The following is a 25,437-nucleotide window of genomic DNA, read 5'->3' on the forward strand; positions in this document are numbered from 1 at the left end:
TTCCTCCAACCCAGATAAAACTTGGCCACAGCATCACCCTGTTAAGGAATAAAAAGCCCTTTCTAACGACATTACATGTGCAGCCACTCTGATTTTTTTCCCACTGTCAAAAAAAAAAAAAAAAAAAAAAAAAAAAAGGCTGCAATGCACACCATTCAGGCAGCAAGCACAGCACGAGTAAATAGCATCAGGTGGGAGAGACGGTGGCACCCCGGGCAGGCAGGAGAGCCTGCTCCATACCTTCCTTTCCTGCTCTCACCCTCCGTCTGCCTCCCCAGGGCGATTGGCACCTCAGGTGCCACACTTGGCACTGCTCACTGGTCCTGACTCGCCTGGTAACAAAACTACTTGGTGTGTAAATAAATGGACTCTGCAGGGCTTACAGTAGGGACATCTGGTGGAGGACCGCACAAATAACGTTCTGGTTTAGAAACGTGTCCTCTCAAATACATGTATGTAACTTAGCATATTATAACAATAGAAAAAGGAAGGTCTGAGTCACATCACATGCCTAAAACTGGATCTTGAATTGTCTTGTATTTTACATTCGTTTTACTTGTGCCAGCAAGGCAGTTACTGGACAGCCACATTAATCTCCTCCAACATAACATTCACCCTTAGGGAACATTTTTTCAAAAGGCCAGCCTCTTCTCTCCTCCACAAAAACTACCGTGTTTAGTGTTAGGATAACAACTAGCACAAACATAGTAGTGTTGATTAGAAGCTGCTAAAGCCTGTATTACATACATTAGAAGTAAGTAAATGTAATTTACTGACAAATTATACAAATTGCCTGCTGATTTGGTTGTGTTGGAAAACAGTGCAGACTAGTGACAACAGAGATGTACCCCAAAACAACTAGTGCTGAGAACCCTACTTCCATACTGCTATGTGTTTGAGAGGGGATTCCTTCAGGCCAACTGGTCCCACAGACTGACACTGTCCCTTCCTGGGTGGAGGATATCTTCCACTTGACCTTCTGTGGAAAGGGATCCAGTGTGTGCATCTCTGATGCTCTGTAGTGCAAAGCAAAAGGCAACAAGTGATGACAACAGGGAAATTTGCTTCAAAAGCTTATCATGATCTAACTAAATGCACAATGTAGGTGCAACTGCAGTGTCAAAATTTTTTGTTGTATAGCCAGTGATGCCATTTGGTGTTCTGTTTCTACATGAGGCACTATCTTCTGCTTCTGCCCCACACCACCACCACCAGTCCTACCACTGAAGGCTTTGAACTCAATACAAAATAGGCAGATAATGCTCAGTCTGCTTGCAAAAGAGTTGTTCTTTTTTCAATATACTGGTCCTGTTAACAACAGTATTTCCTGAAGACCCTTTCCAAGAAGGAATCTGGCAGATGAGTTATTCAATTAGCATTGTAAAACAAGGATTTGTGAACTTAAAGGCCAAATGAAATCAGAAGAACACCAGATCAGTGGCTCTCCCACTTAGATTTTCTTAAGACCAAATATTGCATTTCACTTAGGTATAGCCATACACACACAGACTGCAAGATGCCTTGAGAGTAAGTGGTATGAACCCTGGAGAGTCAGCAGCTGGAGGACTGCAAGGAAAGACTTCAGAGTCCCTGGAAGTCTATCAGCTGTGACAACCAGGACTTTGATTTACAACCGCAACACACACATAATACCAACAGGTTCAGTGAGACCCATGAGTGACCAGCACCAGACAGGATCAGCAATGTGCAGATGTCTCCAAGTGTGAAATGTTTCACAACTGGTAGGAATGCTTTCTCCCACTGCAGGAAGGATGGAGATGCCTGGGATCAGCCCTGACACAGTGCTCCTTCTTTTCTCAACCCCTTCAGCACACCCACTTGTAGCAGTCTCCCCGTGATACTTCCTTGATGCTCTCACAGGAGGAGGTAACTCGTTTAAAGAGTTTGGATTTGTCCCACTGGACTGCACAGGAAAACTAAACTGCAAGTTTCCTCTAGAGTTTCCTTTTTTAATCTTTCCCTAGAAAACAAGTATAAAAACATTCTGGAAGAACCACAGTGCAAAGAACAAAACATTCACACGTGTGTCTCAACATCACAGCAAAAGAATATAATAAATATAATTAAAAAATAATAAAATAATAATTTATGAAAGATAGCTCGCCATTGTAGTTGTGTGCAGTGCCACTTAGTTTTACTGTGGGGCTGCAGCACTGTCACACTTCAGTCCTTCTCACTTGTTTTGGAGTGAAATATTGCTGACTGCAGTGACTGTCCACAGCGATCAACCGATGTAGAAAAGTTCTTTTACAATCACATCATCATTCCTGAGACTGCTCTCATCCCTCTGTGAAATTTCTGCTATCGATATGCCAGGCTGAATAACCTTTGGCAAAAGCCCTTGAGGCTGCAATTTACCAACATCTTAGTGGTTTTCACTGGCATGTGGTAATGCATGTATTTCCAGAACTTCTTGTTTGGAGCAGCAGAAACGGAAGACTTCCAGGTAACGACTGGCAAAATCCGAAGAGCTTTCTTCACTACTGGAGGCAAAGTCTCTGGCTCTTGGAAAGCCTGGAACTTTATTAATACCAGTTTAATCTTTTTGTCTTCCAATGCACAGTTCACCGCTGCCTGCAGTTCGAAGATGCTTGGTCCACTGACGTAGGCTGGGCTCAGAATAATTATTGCTCGTCTGCTTTGTTTAATAGCTGTAACAACTTCATCTGTGTATGCTGAAGAAAAAATAGAGGTTGTTATTGCATTCTGTAATGTACTTTTTATATTATAGTAATTACTGCCTAAACTGACTAAAGTTGCTCAGAAAGTAACTACTGAAATATTTGGGGTCTTCTTTTCAAGGAATGGAGTCTCCTTGCAAAGAAATTCATGGACAAGAACCTTTGTCTCGGCTTAGTTATCTTCTAGCGACGACACTCAAACATACATGTGCCTCAGGTGCTTATTTAGATAAAGATCAAAATATGATGGGATTTGAGCAGAAACTCCAGTACCAAAATACACCATTTTCTGATCTAGTGCATAAGGTTTTTTGGAAAATTAAAAACAATTTTATAAAGAACTGAAGATTTTCTACTATCCACAGGGACCTTACCTCCTCCTGGAAGGATATCTCTTTCAAGAATGCATAACTTGTATCCATATTTATTTTCCAGCATGTCTGGAAGAAGCTCCAGGGCAAATTTTTCCTCACTAATTAAAGTAGAGTCACTTTCAGAAGAGTCTGGTTTTGCATAGGACACAAATGCATCAAATTCTTTGCCATCTAAAATAAATAAATAAGTAACTGTATACATTAACAAGTCTGTTTGAAGCTTTCAGCTTCTTTGCTAAAGCTCAGTTTCCATTTATACCTATTTAAGCAGCTACAGCACAAACCTAAAATTAGCATCTGTTCGTGAAGTACAGCCATCCAGTTACCCAAAGCCAACCCTTACTCCTGACTCTCCTGTAAATGTTGTAGGCATACACTACCAAAGCTAATGAGGAAGCCACAGAAGACCAGTGCAAGGAAGTTTAAATCAGGCATTTTTCTGCATTTTCACAAATATGTGACAGTTTTCACCAGCGGAAGATCTGGCTCCTTCCAGGCAAAATCCATGTTGTAGGGAATGATTCCCAGTCTTTCCTCTCATTTGCCCAAATGCTGATTCCAAAAATACTCATCAATGCACAACTTACTTTGAAAATATAGTTAATTTTAGAGGAACAATGTTCTTAAATATTAGCTTCTTGCAAAAGATGCAGTTTTCATATATTGTTATATTTGTATTCAGAGAGACTGGTGCAAGGAGCAAAGCTTAACTCTGATCCAAACATCAGCTCAGACACTGAGTACTGACCAAATCCTGAATTTTGTTTCAGTCTCATTAAAAGAATATGTTTGTGAGGTGCAGATGAAAAATATATAAAGAACTTTTCTCGGCTTTCAAACATTCTGGTATCAATGACCTGAATTAGGCCCATTCTTAACTATAAGGAAAAGCAAATCCTTCTATTTGCTAAATAAAATTTGAACTACACTTGAGGGAAGAGGAGGGGAAACAAAAGGAATTGCTGGTGAAAGCAAAAGGCATACTGGACTCAGTCCAGTTCCCCATATGTAGTTGCTTGATGCCATTTAAGGGTCCGAACGTGGATGGGACTGCCAAATTTGACGTGGGAATTATTGGTGACTCAGATCTTTTGGAATGGCAGGACACCCTCACGCAGCCCAAATGACATCAGGCACCTATGATGTTCCAATCAGCTGACTTGTATCATAGGTTAGTACAGTTAATAGAAAACAGAAAGAAATTCAACTGTTTAGCACAAGGTCCTACTGCAGGGTGCTGCTGCAGGGTGAGCTGAGAAGCCCTCTAGCTTTCACTGTGTTGACTACATCTTTGCTGCATGGGAACCGAGACACATACTCCGGCACAGACACGTAAGTAACGGTGTTGAGTATCACCCCATGCCTCAGTGTTAACCTCCTGATTTCCATCCTAGATGTAAGATTTGGATCACAAACCTGAACTAGAACCATCAGGTTCCCACAGGATCTAGAAGAGTCCATATGGGTTCCAGGGAGCAAAGGAAATGCACATGGAAATCTAAAGCTGGGTTTGAACAGCTAGATTCAGAACCAGCATGTAGCAAAAAAGTATGTCATCAAACAAAACATAGGTGTGCAGATGAGGTTCGGAGGCCACAGACGTGATTAGACAACACACGTTTCACCGCCGCTCCTCTCCTCTGCACCTGGCCACACACTTCCACCACTTCCTTCTACGGGTGCTGAAGTTCTTGTGGTAACAGAGGAAGCTGATTCACTTTGTTAGTTACTCACTGTCTTTTACCGAGTTATTTTCTGACAAGTTGAGCCCATTTAGGCCCACAAGAGTGAATCACCAACAGCAGGCACGCAGGACTAGTGTGGGACTTGCAGGTGGGGCAGAGGGTCACTACACTGGTTTAGCTGAACTTCAATTCAACTACACTCTGAATTGAAGCTCCTTTCAAAACAGTTTTTAAATGACAATAAATCGCACCACAAGCGAGATATTCCACATTTCACCCACAGAGGTCACTGTAATCTTTGAACGGCATGTGGGGTCTGATGACTCCTGGGGGTTCCTTCCAAGCTTGTGGGATTCTGCAATTCTCTGATTCTGCACTAAGAGGGATGGAAGGGAAGAAATGATGGAAAGGGAGAAACAGCAAAATTAGTCATAACTGCTGCTTTGCTGCTCTGTGAGCCAGCTCTTTCAGACCTCAGGTGACTTGATGTGCATCCACATGAAGTGAGAAGGAGATAATCCCACAGATGAGAACACATTTTATGGCCAAACACCTTAGGCAGAAGGCTGTCTGGGTAAGTACAGTTGGTCCATGTCCCCACGCTGCAAATGGTGCCATATGCATGAGGTACATGAGAGTCAGGGAGCAGGAGATAGGCTGCCAGGATGGAACCTAACGGTGTCTTCAACTTCAGTGCACAAATCTTGGCAGGCCTGTGTCTGTCCTACTGACATAGGGGTGAGCTCTAAGGGGACTTTCCAGAGGTTCTTAAATCAAATTGTGTTACCAAACAGAGGGGAAATTTTGAGTGGTTTCCCAAATCGCTTCTGCCAGCTGCCTTAGGGCTCACAAAAATACTTTCCAAAGGGCAGTTAATTGTCTCATTGTGTATCTATTTATAGATATCTAGATACAGTTATTTCACACTCACATATAAGCTACATATACACATGCAAACAGAAAAATCAGACTCAGACACTTATATCTCAAGCTGCACCAAGATTCAAGAAATTTTAGAAAAATTTCCTTGGGCAGATTTCTTTCAACCCATATAAGAAAATCATATGTTAAATTCTTTGAAGTAGGCATTGTCATTTTTGATACATTTTTACACTGCCTACTATGTTGGAGGCCCATTTTAGCTGAGATGATGGGGCGGTGCTACTATGGAGATTTGATATACTGCAAGCTGGTCACTCTGGTGTAAATGTCAAGATGGCCAGCATAATTTTTAGAAAGGAAATATGAATATTTCCCAAACATACACTTCTCAGTTGGTGCCCTATATTATCTTTTTTCTCTCCTTTGTTTATTCTTCTAATAAATTATTTAGCTTCAAGTGAAAAATAGAATAGACTCTGGAGTCCTTCATTTGGTTCTGCAAGAACATTTGACTCTTGTCCATAGGTTCTGTTGAACACTTTGGGAGAGTGAGGTTAAAGTGTTGGAGATGCTCTATTATTCCCTGCAAAGGGACTGCCAAAATTCATCTTCTTTCTCTAATCTTCCATGGGTAAATTAGGGATCTTGTAAAATGCTAACCATAACATTTCAGTTGGTGTTAGATATTTCCTGCACACTGTCTGGGGTTTTTTCCATCTGAATCCACTGAGCATCTTGCTAGCTTTAACAGCCTTTTTATCAGCTCAAAAAGAACAGGGTCATTAACAGAATTTAATTAAATGGTTAATTCACACTGGATTAAACCACATGGCAAAAGGCATTAGAAAAATTTGAGAAAATTAATATTATACAATGTTTCTTACCTCCTGTAGTTTCATGGTGGACCAAATAACTTCGGTACATCAGCACTATTTCGATCCAGTGCTGGTAAATAAAGGCAGCGCACAAAAGGAGCGCAAATAGAGTAGAAGTAGCACTGCATAGTACATATAAGAGAAACACTGTAGAAAGAAAAAGGTCTATCACAACCCAGGCTTTCCAAAATAATGTTGACACTTAGATGAAAAACCCAGTCTAGAAATGGGGCAAACCATCTCACAATCTTCATTCCTGCCCCACTGGTAAACTTTAAGGAAGAGAGGAATTCATTTAGCTGCAACCTTTAACACAGAGTTTCAGTCTACCATCAGGGACCTTTTTTGAATGGTATCTTGATGGCATGAAAATCCAATCTGTGATGGAAGGCACAGAGAAAATTGTCTGTGGTACACTCAGCAGGGCTGAATGTAGTCATCACTTGAGACAGAAAAGTGGTATCAGAACACACATAGCTGCACACAGTGCCCTGCTGGAGATTTTTTGTGCGGCTCCAATGATGAATCTACACTGTGAACTATGATTCAACAGTTCAATTTCCACACTGATTCTGGTTTTGGCCTTTGCTTGAAAAGCTGCCACATTCATAACAGTTATGGCAACTTCTCAGAAACACGCATGCTAAGGACTGGGGAAACAAACAGAAATGTCCTATGAAAATCAAGGAATACTATTTCAGTTTAGTAGAGTGCCTATTAATGATCAGAGATGCTATTCTCTTCTTCCTCACAGTTACTCTCCAGCTTCCACTTGGCCCACCTGCCTCCAGCAAGTCCCCAGATACCCCCATCCTTCTGAGCAGACCTCAGAATAATGTGCCTTTCTAGAAGTCTGACAATTCAAACTTTTCCCATCCAGCTTCAAGAAACTTCTGCAGCTGGCTAAAAAGCCAGTGTCAACAGGGAATGAATTTGTAGCAGTGAGTAAATCAAAATGTGTCTTCAAGGGCAAATAGCCATCCATCGATAGTTTTACCTCTTTGCTTTCTTTTCAGCTGGATCACAGCGGTGGCATTCCCCACTGAATTCTCAGCAACGCAAGTGAAGTTGCTTCTGAGGTCCCTTTCAGTAACTTCTTTCAGTTTTGCAACATGAAGAAGTGTGTGCCCCTTTAAACCTTTTGGATAAACACTAAAGAGAAAAAAAAAAATGTATTTGCATGATAGCTTTGCTGTTCATCCACACAACCCCCAAATGTCACAAATACAAAGAAAGAGGAGCTTGCAACTTCTTAACATTTAGCTTGAACTTTTAACAGCAATGCAATGTTCTGGTTTGGAACTTCCGTTTGGTTTTTACATTGTAGGAAAATAGTAACATCAAAGGTCTGCAAACTGAAAGGTTTATTCTTAATTCATCAACTCAGTGAAATACTTAAGCACTTGCCTAGTTTTAAATACATAGCTCCCTTTTGACTTCTGTAAGATTATGTTTTTCTAAGATGTAAAAAATTCCCCCAGGGGAAACGCAGGGAAATGAAACTTCAAAAAGAAGCCCTAAAAGAGGACTAGCTGGGCAAAAAGACTGAGCAGCACAGCCTCTTGCACAGGGGTAAAAAGCTCAAAAACAGGACAGGCAAACACAGTAAGACAGATATAAGACAGAAGTATAGGAAACAAAGAGGTAACAGAGGAATCCCTTTGGGGTTGAGCAAGGGTTGTGGGGAAGAGATCTGTGTCTGCAACCACTCAAGAATACCCAAGGTTTCTGAGTCACAGCATTTCTGTTTGAAAGCCACAAATACAGGCGTCTGAGTGGTCCTGAAGGTGCCTCACATCACGCCACTGCATAAATGAGACTCTACCATGGCCCTACCTCTGCTAACTTAAGATACATAGGCATAAACATGGAGAAGGATTCAACCTGTATTGAAAGTCTGTTGGGAATGTCTTATTCATTTGAATCTTTAAAAAATAAACAAACAGAAATTGTATGTATACAAAAAATTGGTTAGAAGAACATTACACAGCCAAACATTTAAAAGTCAGGAAAATCTAATCTACCTCATGAGTGAGAGTGTGTGTCTGTGTGTGTGTGATATCATCATTTGTTATTTTTTTCCCATATGCCTCTTATTAAGAACTGGATGTTCTGTGACAGTGACAGCAGGGCTTTTGCTTCCCCCGGTGTACAGAAAAGTCTTCCCATAATGATGACTCAGGGCTGTGTAGTGAAACACACACTTGCCTGTGTTGTCTCCGCTATGTTTCTTGCCCAAGTTGAACACTGCATAAGTGAATGAGACAGGGAAGTTCAGGAAGGAAAGGGAAACACGGTGACTGTTTGGCTTGTCCCCAAGTCACAGGAAACCTTTCCCACACACACTGCTTCTCTGCAGGGTCTGGTTAACACTTGCCAGGGAAGATTCCTGAAATTCAGTGTCCTGAAATTCAGTGCTGCAATTCCTCGGACTGACCCAACAAACACACTGCAATTTCTGAGGCACCCAAACTCCTTTCAACAGCCACAGTACTGTTTTACTGATCTGGTTTATTCCCCACTTCGAGACAGTTTCCAAAGACAGATTGTGTGAGTTGCTAGCAAGGCACAACAAAGAGAACACTTGGAAACAGCTGATGCAGGCACAGGCAACCAAGTACCATTCATGTTGAAGCTGTCCATGAGCTAAAGCTTTAGGAAGAAGAGTTAATATTCCGCAGAAAGTTTGAGTTCTTGACTTTATGGACATCAGAATGTGCTTCTGTATGTGAAGTGCACATGCCTGTCACATGCTCATGGACATACACATTAAGACGTTGAAAAACAGAGCCTTCTGAGTTTCTTTCAGTAAAATGTATTCAGCAAAGCTGTTGCAGAAATATTTTTACAGTTGCTGACCGTAGTAGTAGACTACTGGGGTTTTTCTCACCTTCTTTCCTGATTCAAATTCTCATTTATATTTTCTTTGTTGTTTCTTTTCCATGTTACCCTCATTGGAGAAACTCTTTCAAACCCAAACTGTACACGGCATTCCAATTCAAGTGGCTTTCCTGGAACAAATAAGCACAGGAAAACCATCTATGGAGGTCACAAGAATATTTTTCTCTTAAATAGCCTGGGATCTGTATAACACAGGATGCTTCCTTTTATATCCACAAAGATATATATCAAGAAAAAAACGACATTCTGCATACAGTTCTCATACTCCTAGAGAGCAAAACTGTTTTGTTCTATCAAGCTCTATCATTATCTATCAATAACTCATTTAAACATTTTCTTTCACTTGCAGATGAGGAATCAAAACTTACCAAGCTCTGCTTCGAGGATCACCACACCATTGGGATACAAGATGTTTGGTGGATGGATGGTGTTTTTTGCTGCAATTAACAGGAATACTGTTAATAACTATAATGCTATCACCAGTGCAGAAGACCAGAGAAAGTATCTTACAGAATTTTCTTTTATAAATGTTAGGTGGAATTTAGACACCTAAGTCCAAGAGGATGATTTACAGTTGTTGAGGTGTCTGAGAGGGCACAGATAAAGGAGTTTTGACCACAAAATTTACGTAGCTACTTTAAGACCTGCTATCTCAGTTACTCTGAGGCATTGCTGTATTACACGAGCTGAGGAGCTCAGCATCTATCCTGCACTTAACATTATTTAGGATTCAGAAACTGGGGCTCTCCCTTGCAAAATCCCCTGTGGGACACAATCCTCCTACCAGTTTCCTGCTGAGCCCCATTCCATGCCCAGTAAGCACACATACAGCACACACACCTTATTCACAAGCACAGGTACTTTCATCAAAATAACCATGGTTTTTTTCGAAACAAGGGCTACCAAAGGGCACAGATAATGACACCCGCAGTTTGCCAATCTACTAAGCAATTACCCAGGCTCCTGAAAAATAGCCTGAAGGGGCTAAACCCCACAGCTCTGATATTCTAGGAGAATCCAGTACTGCAGGAAATGGTGCCACACAACACTTATTTTCTTTTTCTTTTTTTTTTTTTTTTTTTTAAACCGAACCACAGCAGAGAAATGTATTCAAAATTCAGGGGTAGTATATATGTATATGGCACCTTTCAAGTGTTTTCTGACCATGCTGTGAAGTGAGGGAAAAGAACTGTGAAGCACTGTGCATTGGCTCACATTCAGCCAGATCAGAATAAAGCAGAGCTAGTCCATGCCTGCTTGGGAAATATTGTGGGAAATGCCCAGAGAGAAGAGTGAAAGAGCACCAGACATTATAAACCAGCACATAGAGGTCTCAAAAGTTGCTGAGGTGTGGTTTCCAGGCCCTGTCCTGACGGGGTGTATATATTTTTCCCATGACTTCTTAGTACCAAATGCATCAGACATCTGCAAAAAAGGGCCCAGCTAATTCAGAGGAGTGCTGTCCTCACTAGACCATAAAACCAGGTTGCCTCACCTGACACCTTTCTTTTGCTCCCTAAATCTTGCTCTCCCTTCCACCTAGCGGCCCACCTTCCACCAGGATGCTGAGAGTAGGTCCTGTGCTGTTGTCATACAGAAAGAGCTGTATTGGGTCCGTCCAGCTCAGGATATGGAACAGATGTAGCTATGCTTTCCTCTGGGACCTGTGATTGACTGGAGTGTCTGACGAGAGTGTCTTACAGCACTCGACCACAGATATCTGGAGAAAAGCGTAACCACATCTCTCTTCCAGCAAACTAAACAGTGTCTCTCATTCCTGATCCTGAGTTGCTGTCATGCTCCCTTGCACAGTACTGATGCCCAACAGCACTCTGCCAGGCAGTATCTGGGCTTCGTCTGAAGAGCAGCAGAGGACAGTAAATATTATGGAGAAGGTTACCACGATTTGAAAGAGAATATAAGGCCATGCCCTATCACTGTGACATAGAGTTCTGGCCAGTTTTATTTAGTAATCCATTCAAAGCCTAAAAGAACAGGTCATGCAGACAGTGATGCTTTCCCCCAAACAGCACATGCAACAACAAAGAGCTTGTTTGTTTGTTAGATTGCTCACAGGTCTCTTGTTTCCTCTGCTGTTAAAAAGTTATGTGGAAGAATGGCAGTGACCCCACCAACATCACCTTCCTCATCATTGTCAAGTGAAAAAAATGAAGGTCTCATCTGTGCCACATGGAACAATTTTTTATCTAACTCCTGCTTTCACATAAACCTCTACTTCAGGGACAGAGGCAGGATTGAGACACACTGTTTTTGTCCATATTTCCCATGCAGGATTAGCACTCCTTCCTCGTAGTATGTGAATGTCTTCCTAACACTCTCCGTATATTACCTGGAGAACTTTGGCAGTTGGAGTTTCATGAATTCTACTCCCAGATCAAGAGATCTAAATCCTGTTGTAGATTTGATCTCCACTGTTAGGAATTACAGTAAATCCAAGGTAGAATCAGATCTTGAAAATGATGGCATTTTATGCTACACGGTATCACTGAACACTGAAGGTTCTAGTCACCAAGATTTCCTCAGAATACTTGGAAGAGGATTTTAATGAGCATGTAGCTAGTTCAGTTTACAGGTTTTTCAGAACAAGAGCCTGAGCAAAAGACAGATATAGGGTAGGAAAGAATAGAGAAAACATACTTTACTTCAGGTGTTTTATTCTGAGTTACTCTATTACTCACCAATGACTTCTACGGTTACTGCTGTTCTCATTGTCCACTTGGTACTGTTGTCATATAGAGCGTAATCACACACATATATTCCAGCATCTCTGTCATAGGTTGGATTCAAGTAGATTTCATTATGCTTAAGCTTCAGGCTTTGCCTGCTTTTCCTCTGTTTTATCTGATGACCATCCTAATCAAAAGAAAAGAATATCAAGCAACTAGAAGTCCTTTTGTTGTTGCTGTTTGGATAGGATTACCACGGAGTAGGGCTAAGCCAAACTCTTTCTATTGAGGCCCCAAAAAAAAGATTTATTAGGAGTTTGGGGAAATTTGTCAGTTCTGTTAAAAAAATGTGTTTTATAATATGTGAATATGATTGTCTTTTTAAAAAATTATTTAAAATCTGTGGTTGCTGAAGGAAATGTGAAACCATGGACATAATCTAAATTAAACTCCTAGTAATAAAGAGCAACAAAAAGGATCACTTTTTTTTGGAGGACTGGGTAATTTTTATTTTGTAAACAAATTATTTTGAAAATATTTTCATGTCCTTTTATGAGAAGTCAATCATAGTTTTGGATTGTCTGAGATTGACAACACTGTCACTACTTTTAAGAGGATGAACACGGAGTGTTTTTTGAAAAGCACCCCTATTTTTCAGCTTAGTGTATTCATATTCTCTAAGACCACTAAGAATTTTCCTTAAATCAAATTCCTGAAAAAAATCCACTAACGCAAATGGAAAGAATCTTCTTAAATTCAGTGGGCTTCGGATTAAGATGTAGGTAAAGACACACCTCATTTAAAGTTTGAAAGTAAATGAAGAGTAACTTTGACTAGATCATAATTCTACTTGATTGAATAAATAATGTAAACAATACAAGGTAGTAAAGTGCACAATTGAAATTCCAGTCATTTCCATTTCCTCATTTACACAGGTTTAGATGGTATATTACAGTCTTTACAAATACCATAGGAATAAATTTTAGCTTCTAAGTATTTTAGTTGTCATTTGAAAAAGAGTAAGTCAATAGTGTTTCAGTAGAATAGTTTCATTAAAAACAGGAGTCTTGGAAAGAACAATATGAAACATTAATCTTAGAATAACATTGTTTTTAACAAAGCCACTTTTTCTTTGGTATATTTGATATTTTCAGAATTTAAAATGTCAAAACAAAACTTAAAATTTTAAATTTCCATCCTACGGCAGTTTTGTAAAGAACCTGTTTTGATTTCAATTACTTAAATTTCTTAGCTGATGAGAAAGCATTTCTAGGCTTCTATTTAATGGAATAATATTTTGGGTGTGGAAAATTTATTCAAAACTCTTACTTACAGACTTGATATATAGCAGTTCAAGATTCTGCTTTTGGGTTGAATTTCTCAGGCTGTATTGTCTGCCGAACAAGAGTTTGAGAACCCACGGCACATGAGAATTAACTAGACCTAAAGCATTACCTCCAGTGAGATTTTTGAATGCCTAAGAGCATGATTCTTACCTTGTACCATTTTATATCTGTCTTTTTTATATGGCTGTAGCATCTTGTCCCAGGACAAGTTATTGAATTCCCATTGCCAGCAAGAAGATATAGCATATTGGTGTTGTAACCCAAACATTTTGCCTCTGCCTTTGTTTGAACCTCCAAAACAATTTTTAGACATGGGATTTTTTCCCTAAGTGATGCAGAAAAAAAAAAAGTTAAACATTTAATACACAAAACAAACCAAAACAATTAATTCTTGTATAGAAATAGAAGCCTTTTGCTCCATTACATACCGTAGCATACAGATGTACACTCCGGAAGCACTGTCCCTTACTGGTTTAAACCAAAGTGCATCCCCTTGGAGAGCAGGATTAGAGCTTTCCTTGATAGCCTTCAGAGGCTCTTTATCTTTCTGACGCCAGAACCATTTCACCTTTTGTTGTTTTACAAGTGAGTTGTTATAAACGTGGGTAGCATCTCTATCTGGTAAAGCGCATTGTAAAACAAACTCCTCATCACTAATTGCACGATACCATAGTTGCGGTTCAACATGGGAACATCCTGAAAAGCAGGACAATCAGATATCAGTATCACCTGAAACACATAGTCATCATGTTGAAAATAAATAATTAGGAATCCTACAAAAGTGTAACTTTACCTTTCTTTGTGTTAAATAATTTTTTACATGACCAGATGCTGGGCTAATAGAGAATTTATTTCCTTAAACATGGAATTTGCCAGTGTTCTCAAAAGTTTTCCAAGGTTTCCAAAGGTTTATTAGGCCTTTTTCAAAAGCCTAATGTGAAAATAGCTTAAGATTTTTAGTTTTTCACATGGGTGCTAACCTGTTAAATCTCAACTCTGTAGAAAAGCAGATGCAGCTGTTGTAGCTCTCTTTGTATTAATGGAGAAGGGACTGACATAAACCTGAAGAAGCAGAGCCTGTCCACCATACTCCCTATTTAGAGTAAGATTGACAAGTATTATTGTCTCACTGTTTTCAAATCTTTCCCCTCTCATGTTTCAGTCACTGTCAGTAAAATTAAACAAATTTTTGGATTCTGAAAGCTGTGGTCACCCATCCTAACCCCAAATTTTCTAAAGGCTGACTGATCTTGCTGTGTAACCCCTCCTGCTGGTCAGGATGTGGTAACCCTTGAAAGTATGGCAGGATGTCACTTCAGCAGAAATCTTCAGTTCCTCGCCTGCCCACCTGGGAGACTCTTCACAGTTTCAGTTTCTCTCTGCGAACTGAATTGGATCAAGCTCCTCCAGATAGATTGTGCGGGTGGAAGATTTTGATGTATCACTCTCACTCTGCCTTTCTCTTTCTTCTTCCCCCCGACAGGCTTGGACCAGCTGCTGGAGACTTCAAGGAGCCACAGAACCAATTCATTTGCTCCATTTGGTTCTCAGAAATTCTCCTTTACATTTGTCATTTTCTTTTCATTAGGAAACTGAATTTTGAATCATGTTTAGGATAAACTGTATAACCAATACTTAAAAGACTTGCTGAAAGGCTAGAAACAGCTGTTTGCCTGACACAAACATGAACAGGTGCAGGAAAAACTCCTGAAGGCACAGCAAAATGCAGATCCACTTTTCTCAGCTGTCAGAAAGTACCACGAACACCAAACCTCACCAAAGCAGACTCTTACCTAGCAAGTTAATCTCTCTAACTTCTGCCCCACTGACAAACAATGCTAGGATCCAGCACAAAGTGAGCATGTTTTTCTTTATCAATTTTGGTTGATATTCTGTGACATTTTCTTCAAGAATCATCTTGCTTTCTGTAAAAGAGGAAAACAGAATATTTTTGAAAATAATACTCCAATAAGATAGATAGGCAATTACATATTTTATCATGTAGCTCTATAAAACTTAGCAGACAGTATTTCCTAGATATCGTGCTTTTTTAAAATGGGGTTTGCGGCACTCTTCCTGCTCATATTATTTCACACAAACTCAGGATAGATGATATTAAAGAATATGCACCAGTCTCTTTAAATACATCTTGCATAGAGTTGCTTACAGATGGATTTTCAAGTTATACCTACAGCAATGCAGAACTCCACATCTGGAGTGGAAATGCAGGTCTTTCAGCAGCTGTTGCAGTTAGAAGAGGAACCTGTTCTCCAAGATGAGAGATAAGATACCAAATTACAGAATCAGCCTTTAGCTAATGACAACTATCAGCAACAGACTGAGAAAGGTGTAAGTGGCACCAAAATCCACGAAGTTCTCTTGTATCTTGAAAGCAAACAGGCCCAGAGTGTGTAAACTGGATTCCTTTGGAATTAAATCAAATCTGAACACTTGCTGCAGCTGCAAATGGCATTGAGCCCATGGGACTGATGTAGAACTATACAGAAGTAAAACCCTCAAAGCATGCATTGTGTGGACACCAAGTCTTCAATTCTAGTTCTTTCACACAAGAGACATGCTTCTATTGGGCTTTATTACCAGCTAAAACAGACATACCCTATTGACAGGACAAGGAGTAATGGTTTTAAACTAAAGGAGAGTAGATTTAGACTGGATATAAGGAAGAAATTTTTTACAAGTGTGGTGAAACACTGGCACAGGCTGCCCAGAAAGGTGGTAGAAGCCCCACCCCTGGAAACAAAATTCAAGGTCAGGTTGGACGGGGTTGGAGCAACCTGATCTGGCTAAAGATGCCCCTGCTCGCTGCAGGGGGCTCGGACTAGATGACCTTTAAGGGTCCCTTCCAACTCAAACTATTTTATGATTCATCAGGCCTCACTTCTACATTATAGTGCTGTGCTGCACCGCTCGAATGACCCTAGCAGAGACCTGCTGACCAGGGCAACACCCGCACCATCATAAGGTACCAGCTCTGTGGTGTGCCATCTGTGAGTTGAGACCAGGAACACCCAGGGGATTTGTGAGCAGGTCCACAAAGCACTCAGCTGCACCCAGACCCCTATGTTACAGCATCCAGTCCAAGGTGAAACCCCAAACCCTATTGTATGAAGTGTTTTGACTCTCCTACTAAAAGGTTTGATCTGTGTCCCACAGCCTCTCAGCCACAGGGCTAGAGGGAAGGCAGGCTGTTAAGCATATATATTCAACAGCCATGGCTTAATGTGGGTATTTGGCAAGAACATATCCAACGCCTGTAACTGACACATCTGGAATGCCTGATTCAGGATCTCAGTGAGTAAAGGCCATGTGCTTTGCCGATGGTCACATTGTGCAACTGAGACCTCAAGGAGCTTTTATCTTTGCTCGTTTGGCCACAGAGTGACTCTGCATTTGCACAGCTGCCAGAGAGGCACTGACTCAGCCCAAGGGGAAAAAAAGAAAAGGTCTGGCAAAGGCTAGTCCCTTGGCTGTTGCAAATCAGACATGACTCATACAGGTGGGAACCAAGACAGCACTCAGTGCACGCTGAGCTACCAAGAGAGGTGAAGAGAACTCCCACTCTGCACTTTTTCAGGCAACTGTTCTATGCAGAGAGGAGCACTTTAGTCATCATTCTCTTCAGCATGTCTCTATTCCTTGCAAGTGAACAGAGCGATCTATTTTTACGCTTAGAGGTCGCACGGAGTAGGTTAAGTCATTTGTCTTAACCCATCCTGGTGCTTTGCTACAGATCGGCTGCTGCCAACCGTCATCGCCACTCACATCTTTTAAAATCAGCCTGAAACTCCAAGCCAATATGTATGACTGAATAAAGAAATAGTTTCCTACCAGCACTGGGCAAAAGCCCTCCTAAACTTTAAGAAGACTGTGTTATCTACTGCAAGAGGACCAATAGATCTTGGCTTCTGAATCTGGGTTTATGATAATCATAAAGACCTCTCTCAAGGCATTCATTAGGGCTGCATCTCTAGACCCATTGATATTGTATAAAACAAAGGATGATGTTTTGAGTTATGTCACCCAACAGCCCACATGGCAAAGGCATACTGGTGCCAGGAGCAAGCAGGACCCAAGGGCCTTGTATGTGTTTCTGTGCTGCAGTCCCTCGAGCGCGCGAGCTGATGTAATGGGTCACTGTTGTCAAAAGGGGAAGTTCTCATCTACTTCTCCATCCTCCCCACTCCCCTTTCCCTTGATCCCAGGCAAATGGTCCAGCCCTTCTCCTGTGACAGCTCTGGTCTTTTCAGGTGATTCATTCAATCTGTTAATCCACCAGAAGCTGCCTGAGGAGTGCCTGACCTGGCACAAGACAAGCAGTGGAGCATTTACTTTCCAGCCACCCGTTTGCCTGTAATCGGGGACATGCAGGCTACTTGTAGCAAAACCACATGAAGTGACCATTCAGAAAGCATTTAATGATGCTGGTGATGTATAATCTCCCTGCTCTCCAGTTTACTGCCATGCTAACAACACACTCTTCAAGCTCAGAAGGTCACCATGAACGGGGAAGCAGTGTGTGAAAGGGAAGGTTAACTAGTGAATGTTTTAGCAATCTGTATCATTTTCTGTTGTCTTTTGCCAGCCATGGGAAAATATACCACTGCCAATTTTTTTTTTTTTTTTTTTTTGCTAACTGATGAGCCTTTTATTAAAGAGCCTCGGAAACTTTTCATTTTTGTAATGCTTAAAAAGTACGGTAACATGCAAAATTAAGAATTGTTGTCTTGCAAGTGTGCTTGGCAGGAAGAGAGAAATTCACAGCAGAGGCAAACAGCAATGACCAAAGGAGGAGGGTACCTGAAACAGGATAACTTTAAACTGACCATTCAGGTGTATTTGCACTGCAGGTGGACTCAAGGTGATTCAGCGACTCAATATATATTCAGTGACCCATTTTATCTTGGTCAGTATCTGCTTGAAAAGAAAGCGCTCTACTCTGGACAACATATTATCAAGAGTCTCACCGCCTTCTCCTGGCATATACACACCCATATTATCATATCCTTAGTCTAGGGATTTAGGATGACGTCTAATTGGAAAGTAACTTATATACAAAGGAAATTAACATGGTCTTAATATAATTTCCTGTGGTAAAAAATTGTGAGAGAGAAGAATAAGAACTGTATTATTTCGTCTATGTTTCAGCTCCTGAAGGACTCTTACAAGAAAACAGTAAACCTCTATTTCACAGCATTTTGTGTGTATCTGCATAAAATATATAGTAAAAGAAATCAAAATCAATTTCTTGAGCTGCATCAAGTTTCAAAATCTCTCTGAAGTCTAGTAAAGAGTGGCATGCCACAATCTTACAATCTACTATTCTGAACCTGATGAAAATCACTTCAGCGTCAGAGCTCCCAACTCCTGTGCTTTGTTTTGGCTTACATCAATGGAAAGGCAAACATAATCTGATTCTTGGAGTAAGATTAGTAGTAATCGCACAAGAGAAGAGAAAAGCTTCACCATATCTATGAAGAAAAAAAAAAAAATTCTAATGAAGCTACTTACTAAGACACTACTGTTTTGTCTGACCAAGCAATTAAAACCAATTTACTTTAAAACACACAAAGACAATAAAACCAACTCACCTGTCAAGCAGATGGGGTATGGAGGGCTAAAATCTGAAGCTAAAAACTATCAAAAACTCAATTATCTGAAAATCTTACCTGCACATCCTACACTACATGATAAGAATTGTGGTTAGTTCTAGCTGTGCACTGTGTTGAATCTGTTTCCTTTACAGGAATTTCCTCTACCTCACTGTCATCATCCCTTCCTTTCTCAGTTTAGTCACGTTAGGTTCAAAATTTCCGGGTCATTTTCTTGTAAAAAGAAGAGGGGAAAAAACTTTGCCCCTAGTGAAAGATCAAAGCCTTTTGGGTTCTAAAATCTTCTGTTTGCATTGTGTGCAAAAAATGCATTGGACATTCTTAGTTTGCTTCATTTAAGAGGGTGAAGGGTAAAAGTTTTTCTTTTTTGCCCAAATGGTGCTACTAGATGGTTCAAAAAAAGTGTGTAATATCTGAAATCTACAAAAAAACCCACACTTCTGCCCAATACTGAATAATATTCACTATAAAAGCCGTGTTCTCCTTACCCTTAGTCTCCTCAGCTACCTTCCACATCCACTGCAAGTGGGCACTATAAGGAGGCTGCGACACACTGTTACTTTCTATCTGTGTCCTTCCAGTTAAGCCTTGCTGGTTACCCAAAAGCAGCTTTGGCAGAAAGAGAAAAGAGAAGCCCTGATGAATCTGAGCTACCCGTGACTTGCCCCTTGGACCTGCTAGGCAGGCAGAGCACTGCAGCATATACAGTCTCACATAGTCCAGCCCCTCTTCCAGGCTTCCTGTATGGATGTGAAACCCACAGAAGACAGCCTGCACAGTGACCCACATGACATAAAAGCATCTGAGAGCACCTTGTCATCAATTCAGAACCCAGTTCTCCCTATTGCAATAGAGGTTATGGATATATATAGGTCCAGCAATTTGCACCAGACAAACTGGAGCACAGGAAGTTCCACCTCAACATGAGGAGAAACTCTTTACTCTGAGGGTGACAGAGCACTGGAACAGGCTGCCCAGGGAGGTTGTGGAGTCTCCTTCCCTGGAGATACTCAAACCCTGCCTGACGCGTTCCTGTGTGATCTACTCTAAGTGGTCCTGCTCTGGTAGGACGGTTGGACTAGATGATCTCCAGAGGTCCCTTCCAACCTCTGACATTCTGTGATTCTGTGATATATTTCAAGAACAGTAGGACTTGTTTCTTCTTTTCTTGTGTGAAGTTTGCTCTCCTTACAGCAGATTGGGTCAATCACGCTATTTCCATAACAAGAAGCTAAAAAAAGGTGTTTTGCAGTATAATAGGTGATTGCAATGTTGCCTCTGTTTATATACACATTCCTTTACACAATGACCAGAATTAATGCTTGATTCTAAGCATTTGGAGACATGGGATTTGTATTCTGTTTTCCCCTTGAATTTAGTTCTCTGCTCTTTCCAGAACAGAGCCCACTGATGATCGATGTTGGTGATTGTCTCCTACAACATTTTCAGTGTTTTGTCCCAATACAAAACACATGTTTGGTTTATAAGTTACAAAAGGCTCCAATGTAGATTTCAGTATAGAGTTAATGTTTTTGAAGGTGTCCTTTCTGACTAAAAAGCATTTTACTTTCTTCTTCCCTCGAAGGAACTATGGACTGCAACACAAAGTCAAGCTCATGCTGCTTCCAAGCCATTGCTCAGACTACTAGAAAGAGTTATTTGTTATTTCCCAAAGACCCATCTTACAGAGACAAAATATACTTCCTTCAAGTACTAGTTGTGGTGCTCTCCAATTAATAGGTTTGTTACATTCAAAAAATTAAGTAGAGCAGTCCAACTGTTAGAGCAGATCTTAGAATAGAACAGAAGCACTAGTCACAGAGAGTTTTGAAAGTCATGCTGGCAGAAGACTGAGTGGTATGTCATACTGGTTACCACACTGGATGAAAATCTTGTCAAATAGTACCAAACATTCAGCTGAGCCTCTGCTCCAAAACACCCCTTCCTCTTTTGTAGAAGTAATGTATATGTTAAAAAAGCAGCCTCGTACACCTTTACTTCCCAGGTTTGTATTCATCCTTTGCTGCTAGAGCAACTTGACAAAGGAGAGGTTAAAGGACAGTTCCAGAATACCCTCACTGCTTCCTCTCTCTCCCCTCCCCCTCCTCTGCCTCACTCACCCTCCCATTCACTCATTTAGCATGTTTTATGCTACAGCTCCAGGAAATTGTGCCCGCTCACCCCTGTGGAAAGTCATGGTGGGGGTCTGTATCTTACCTTGTCCATCTCACTTTTGCTCAAGCATCTTGCCAGCCGAGAAGCAGGTGGAAAAATGTGCCATCTCAGTGTGTATGTAGTGTAGTCTTATGTAGGAGGATTACGTCTCCTCAGTATTCTGGTACTATTCTGGCTTGACACTTTAACACACCACCTCCTCCTCTGCCCAGCTATGGTTAACACCAAGTGGGTAAGAAATTTTCCGCTCAAATTATCTCCTACACTGAGTCAGTGGTGTTGGTTCTGCTGTCACAGGAGATATTGTCTGAACAATATCTAAACGTGAACCTCTGTACAGCTTGTACTAGATTATGCAGCCAGTGACATGGCATACAGTTATGAGCGGCTTGTGTGGGGGCAACTCACCTGTTACTCCTCTGTGAAATAGGGAAGGTGGTGGTATTTAGTACAAATTTGCTGTGCTACAGTGCATTCTGCCTCGGGCATCAGGGTGTAATGTGGCTAGCACCACAGAAGTACTCTGGATGTACTGATAACCGAATAGATCACCCGCCAACAGAGAAAGAGCAAAGCAAATAGTCAGGACCCAGGCCTTTAAAATCTTTTCACTCTCGCAACCTTTAGCGGTTAATTAGAAACGATTGTCTAGCACCTCAGATTTCTTCTTGCCTTCCTTGATAGTCTAGCCTGCTTACTGCAGGCCAAGAAACATTAAACTGACAGGGATGACCACTGTTGTGTTACGGGTTTTCTTTCAGAAACTTAGTGTGCTCCAGCACAAAAGTAGGTCAGAATAGTTTATCCATTACTCCCATAGGAGCCCTTACTGTTCTAATAGCTTTAATGCCCATCATAATTTTATTGATGGCCACGTGTCCTTGTGTGAATACCATTCCTCAGCTTAAACAGCTTTTCTTCTTTCTAGTGCTTTTTATTTTCCTGTATACATTTGTTGACAATGCTCCTACTCCTTTACCTATTCGTTTTACCAGCCTAAACAATTTAAACTCTTCTAGGATCCCTTCACATGATCCTCCTGCTGATCCTTATGGCTCTGCCTTTCAGTTCTCAAGGTCTCACTTCACCGGCAGCACTTCATTGGTTTTTGCACTGTATTGTTTGACTTTCTTTCATCATGCTGGCAGCTGGCAACAATCCTGAAGTTCTCACAAGTTTTCAATTCCAAATCATAAGTTCCTTCCTTGTAGCTGAATTTTTGCTGATAGTCCCCAAAGGCAATATCTTCCTTAAATACTACATAAATAAATGTGCTTAATATACTACATATTAAGCCACTACCCACAGATAGAGATATTGCTATCACAGCTGAGCTGAATAGTTAGTTTTGAGTCTCCAACTGAATGCCTGAATTCAGAAATGAGGTGTTACCCCATAACGAAGTCCCTCAAGAGATCTCTTTCCTAGGGATATTCAGACTATTCCTAGTGTGTTCCGACAGCTCTTCACGAACAGACACAGTCACTTCTGAATTTGCCCAGTTGTTTCTAAAAAGTCAGATTCGTACAGCATTACAAATATTTTTGGAACCTCTTACAGAACAGCATTCCTTCACCATAGTCAAAAAAACCTCAAACAGCCACAATTTTCCTGCAATGCATAGTAAACAGTTTTGTAACCACATATTGAAATAAGCTCTCCAGCACATACTGAAATTGGCTCAGCTATGGTAGTGGTCAAAAGAATTAGAGCAATAAGCCATGAATCTATTTGATCATCTTTCAGAAATACCTTAAGCCATACATGTACTGAACTCTATTATTTTTGTATTTGACAGCAAGAAATATATTACACTGGACTGCAGTATATCTTGGTGATGTACATACCATATCTCACCAACAGAGGCCAGATAGGAGATCAGACAATGCAGTATGAGAGACAAATCCGTGATGAGTTGTTTATATATTTAGCCGACAATGAAACTAAAAAATGAGACTATTGTGGTCTATCTGCAGCTGCTTTCACTGAAGTTCAGGAAATTTGGATTGTTGAACCACAGGAAGCTGTCATGAGTTGATCAAAACTGGAATTAATTCTTGTGGAGACTTTTTTCTGTTTTGTATTTTACGTAACTTGTGGCTATTGTAGAAAGCTTGGTAACGGCTGTTTCACTCAGGCACTTTATCCAATTATAGCTACCAAATCAATTTACCAAAAATGCCATCACATTTTCTCTTTCAAAACACTGAATATTTTTCAACTACATCACAAGCATCTCTCTAGGAAAGGTAACCCTTCAAACATTTTATTAAGTATATATAGGATTTAATGATGTAAAAGTTGCTTCTTCTGTTCAAACCAGACCATAATGACCTCTAAAAAGAAGCCAATTTTTTTTTTACTTTCCCTGAAAAATCAAGATAGAAAGGACAACTTTAATATATAACCACAGTTCTAGAGTAACCTTCCAGGCCAGACTCACACGTCTATCTTCATACCTGCTAATCTTTATTTTCTTGCCATTTTTTAATGGCCTTTAATGTCCTGAGGCATCAATCTACCACTTTCTGGATGTGACGCATAGAATTCTGGACCATCCTCCACAAAGCAGTTGCGTCTTTCCTTTAGGTATGCTACGTCCAGCATACACTAGCCTTGTTCTGCGCACACAGCAGTCAGGTGCCCAAGGGGCATGGCTGTTGGAGCTCGCCTTTTTGTGCTGACTGCAACAGTTATGCTTAACTTCTAGTTCAATAAACACGCTACCAACAACTTGCTTCTGCAAGCATCTTCAGTCGCTCTGCAACACGATCAGCAAATCTTACAGCCCCCTCTGTCCTCCAGCCCTCCTGCAAATCTCCTGCTTTCCTTACAATCTAGAGAGTGGTGGAAGGGGCGGGATTTGTCCTGAAGCTCGGCTAGAGAGTGACGCAGCTGCTCGGTGGGGGCATTTACTCCTATTTCACAAGTTCTACCTCTCCTCCCTGTGAAGAATGCAGAATGGTAATGGAAGAACAGAAGTGCTTATAGTAGGAAGGAATTACAGATTTGGAACTAGATATGGAACTACGGAACCAGATATGGTGTCCATTTGGAGGGACCCCTTCATTCAAACAGCCTCTCCAGAATTGGTGCAGACGTTGAAGGTGGACACACAGGGCAGGGCACATGGACAACTATAATTCACAAACCTTCTACACTTGCAGGACCTTTTATGCTACTACACTATATCACTAATACTATAGACAATAGTCCCAAGTCTTCCCAACATTTATGATCGAATTATCAATAGACAGGAAGACTTCTTTGACTACTGTTTTTCTTCCAGCCTGCATTGTGTGTGGTAGGAAGTGGTCACCCAGGAACACTTAAAAAATGCAAACACACAGTATGCTCTCACAGTCAGTACTGTGTTGTTGTAGTATGTGCAAGATAGACAAGAATCTTCAAGACCAGTGACTTACAACAGCTGTCTCCTCACTGATCCCATCTGCATCCTCCTCTGGGAATTTACATATTCCAATTGCTTGTTTGGATTTGGCTCTGTTTAAATTGTTCCACAGTAGAAATGAGACATTTATTGCTTGTGGAGAGCAGGTCTAACCACACTCCTGCTTTTTCATGCATTTTTTCGTCTTACTGTAAGTTTGACTTTTAACACTTACTGATGTCTAACTGCAGCAAAAATGGAAGTCACAGATGGGGAGAGTTTTATTAAGTGCAAAAAATGGAGCAAAAAATGCAATATAAATGACTGAACTGACCCATTACCTCAAACCAACCACCATGTGAATTCCTTTATAAACTGACATATACATGATCAGGCAAATCAACACAAATAAGTCTATAAAAGTCACATTAGCAGCTCCTTTTGTCTAGGGACTAGTAAACAGAAAGCATGCAGTTCCAAGCCCTGATTCAAGTCAGTAGTTCAGGATATAAAAGCAATGAGAACAACATCTGGTGTTAATATGAGTATCCACATCCTTAATTTCCCATCTTCCTTTACCACTGCATGGGCAGCGAGGATCAGCTACAGAGATTAAATGACTGTGCCATTTTGTGCAAAAATACTTGCCCTTCTACAGATATTGAGTAGTTCATTGTACTACATGTGAATGTCTGCTTTGCTGGCATTCAAACAGCTTTGGAGCAAATGCCATTTAGCTTTCAACCTTCCTTATTCATAGTCCTCTAAAACTTCAGTGCAGTCAAATTC

General features: G+C 40.8%; 1 protein-coding gene across 1 annotated transcript; it reads right to left on the reverse strand.

The window, feature by feature from the left end:
- Nucleotides 1-2,322: 2,322 nt before the first annotated feature.
- On the reverse strand, nucleotides 2,323-15,369 carry IL18RAP (interleukin 18 receptor accessory protein). Its single transcript, XM_009952633.2, has 10 exons — nucleotides 15,246-15,369; nucleotides 13,881-14,148; nucleotides 13,603-13,777; nucleotides 12,119-12,293; nucleotides 9,788-9,856; nucleotides 9,409-9,529; nucleotides 7,516-7,670; nucleotides 6,528-6,665; nucleotides 3,077-3,247; nucleotides 2,323-2,696 (listed from the first exon to the last, which is right to left on the reverse strand). Exons 1-10 carry the CDS (start codon nucleotides 15,367-15,369, stop codon nucleotides 2,323-2,325), a joined length of 1,770 nt encoding a protein of 589 aa, XP_009950935.2.
- Nucleotides 15,370-25,437: the final 10,068 nt, after the last annotated feature.

This window comes from Leptosomus discolor, chromosome 1, assembly GCF_034619465.1.
Source record: "Leptosomus discolor isolate bLepDis1 chromosome 1, bLepDis1.hap2, whole genome shotgun sequence".
In the NCBI taxonomy this organism is placed as follows: Eukaryota; Metazoa; Chordata; class Aves; order Leptosomiformes; family Leptosomidae; genus Leptosomus; species Leptosomus discolor.

Coding starts and splice junctions, on each gene's coding strand:
- IL18RAP (XM_009952633.2), bottom strand. CDS start 15,369: ATGATTCTTGAAGAAAATGTCACAGAATATCAACCAAAATTGATAAAG. Junction 14,149..15,245: donor TAGAGAGATTAACTTGCTAG/GTAAGAGTCTGC, acceptor CCTGCTTTTCAG/GATGTTCCCATGTTGAACCG. Junction 2,697..3,076: donor AGATATCCTTCCAGGAGGAG/GTAAGGTCCCTG, acceptor TTTTTTCTTCAG/CATACACAGATGAAGTTGTT.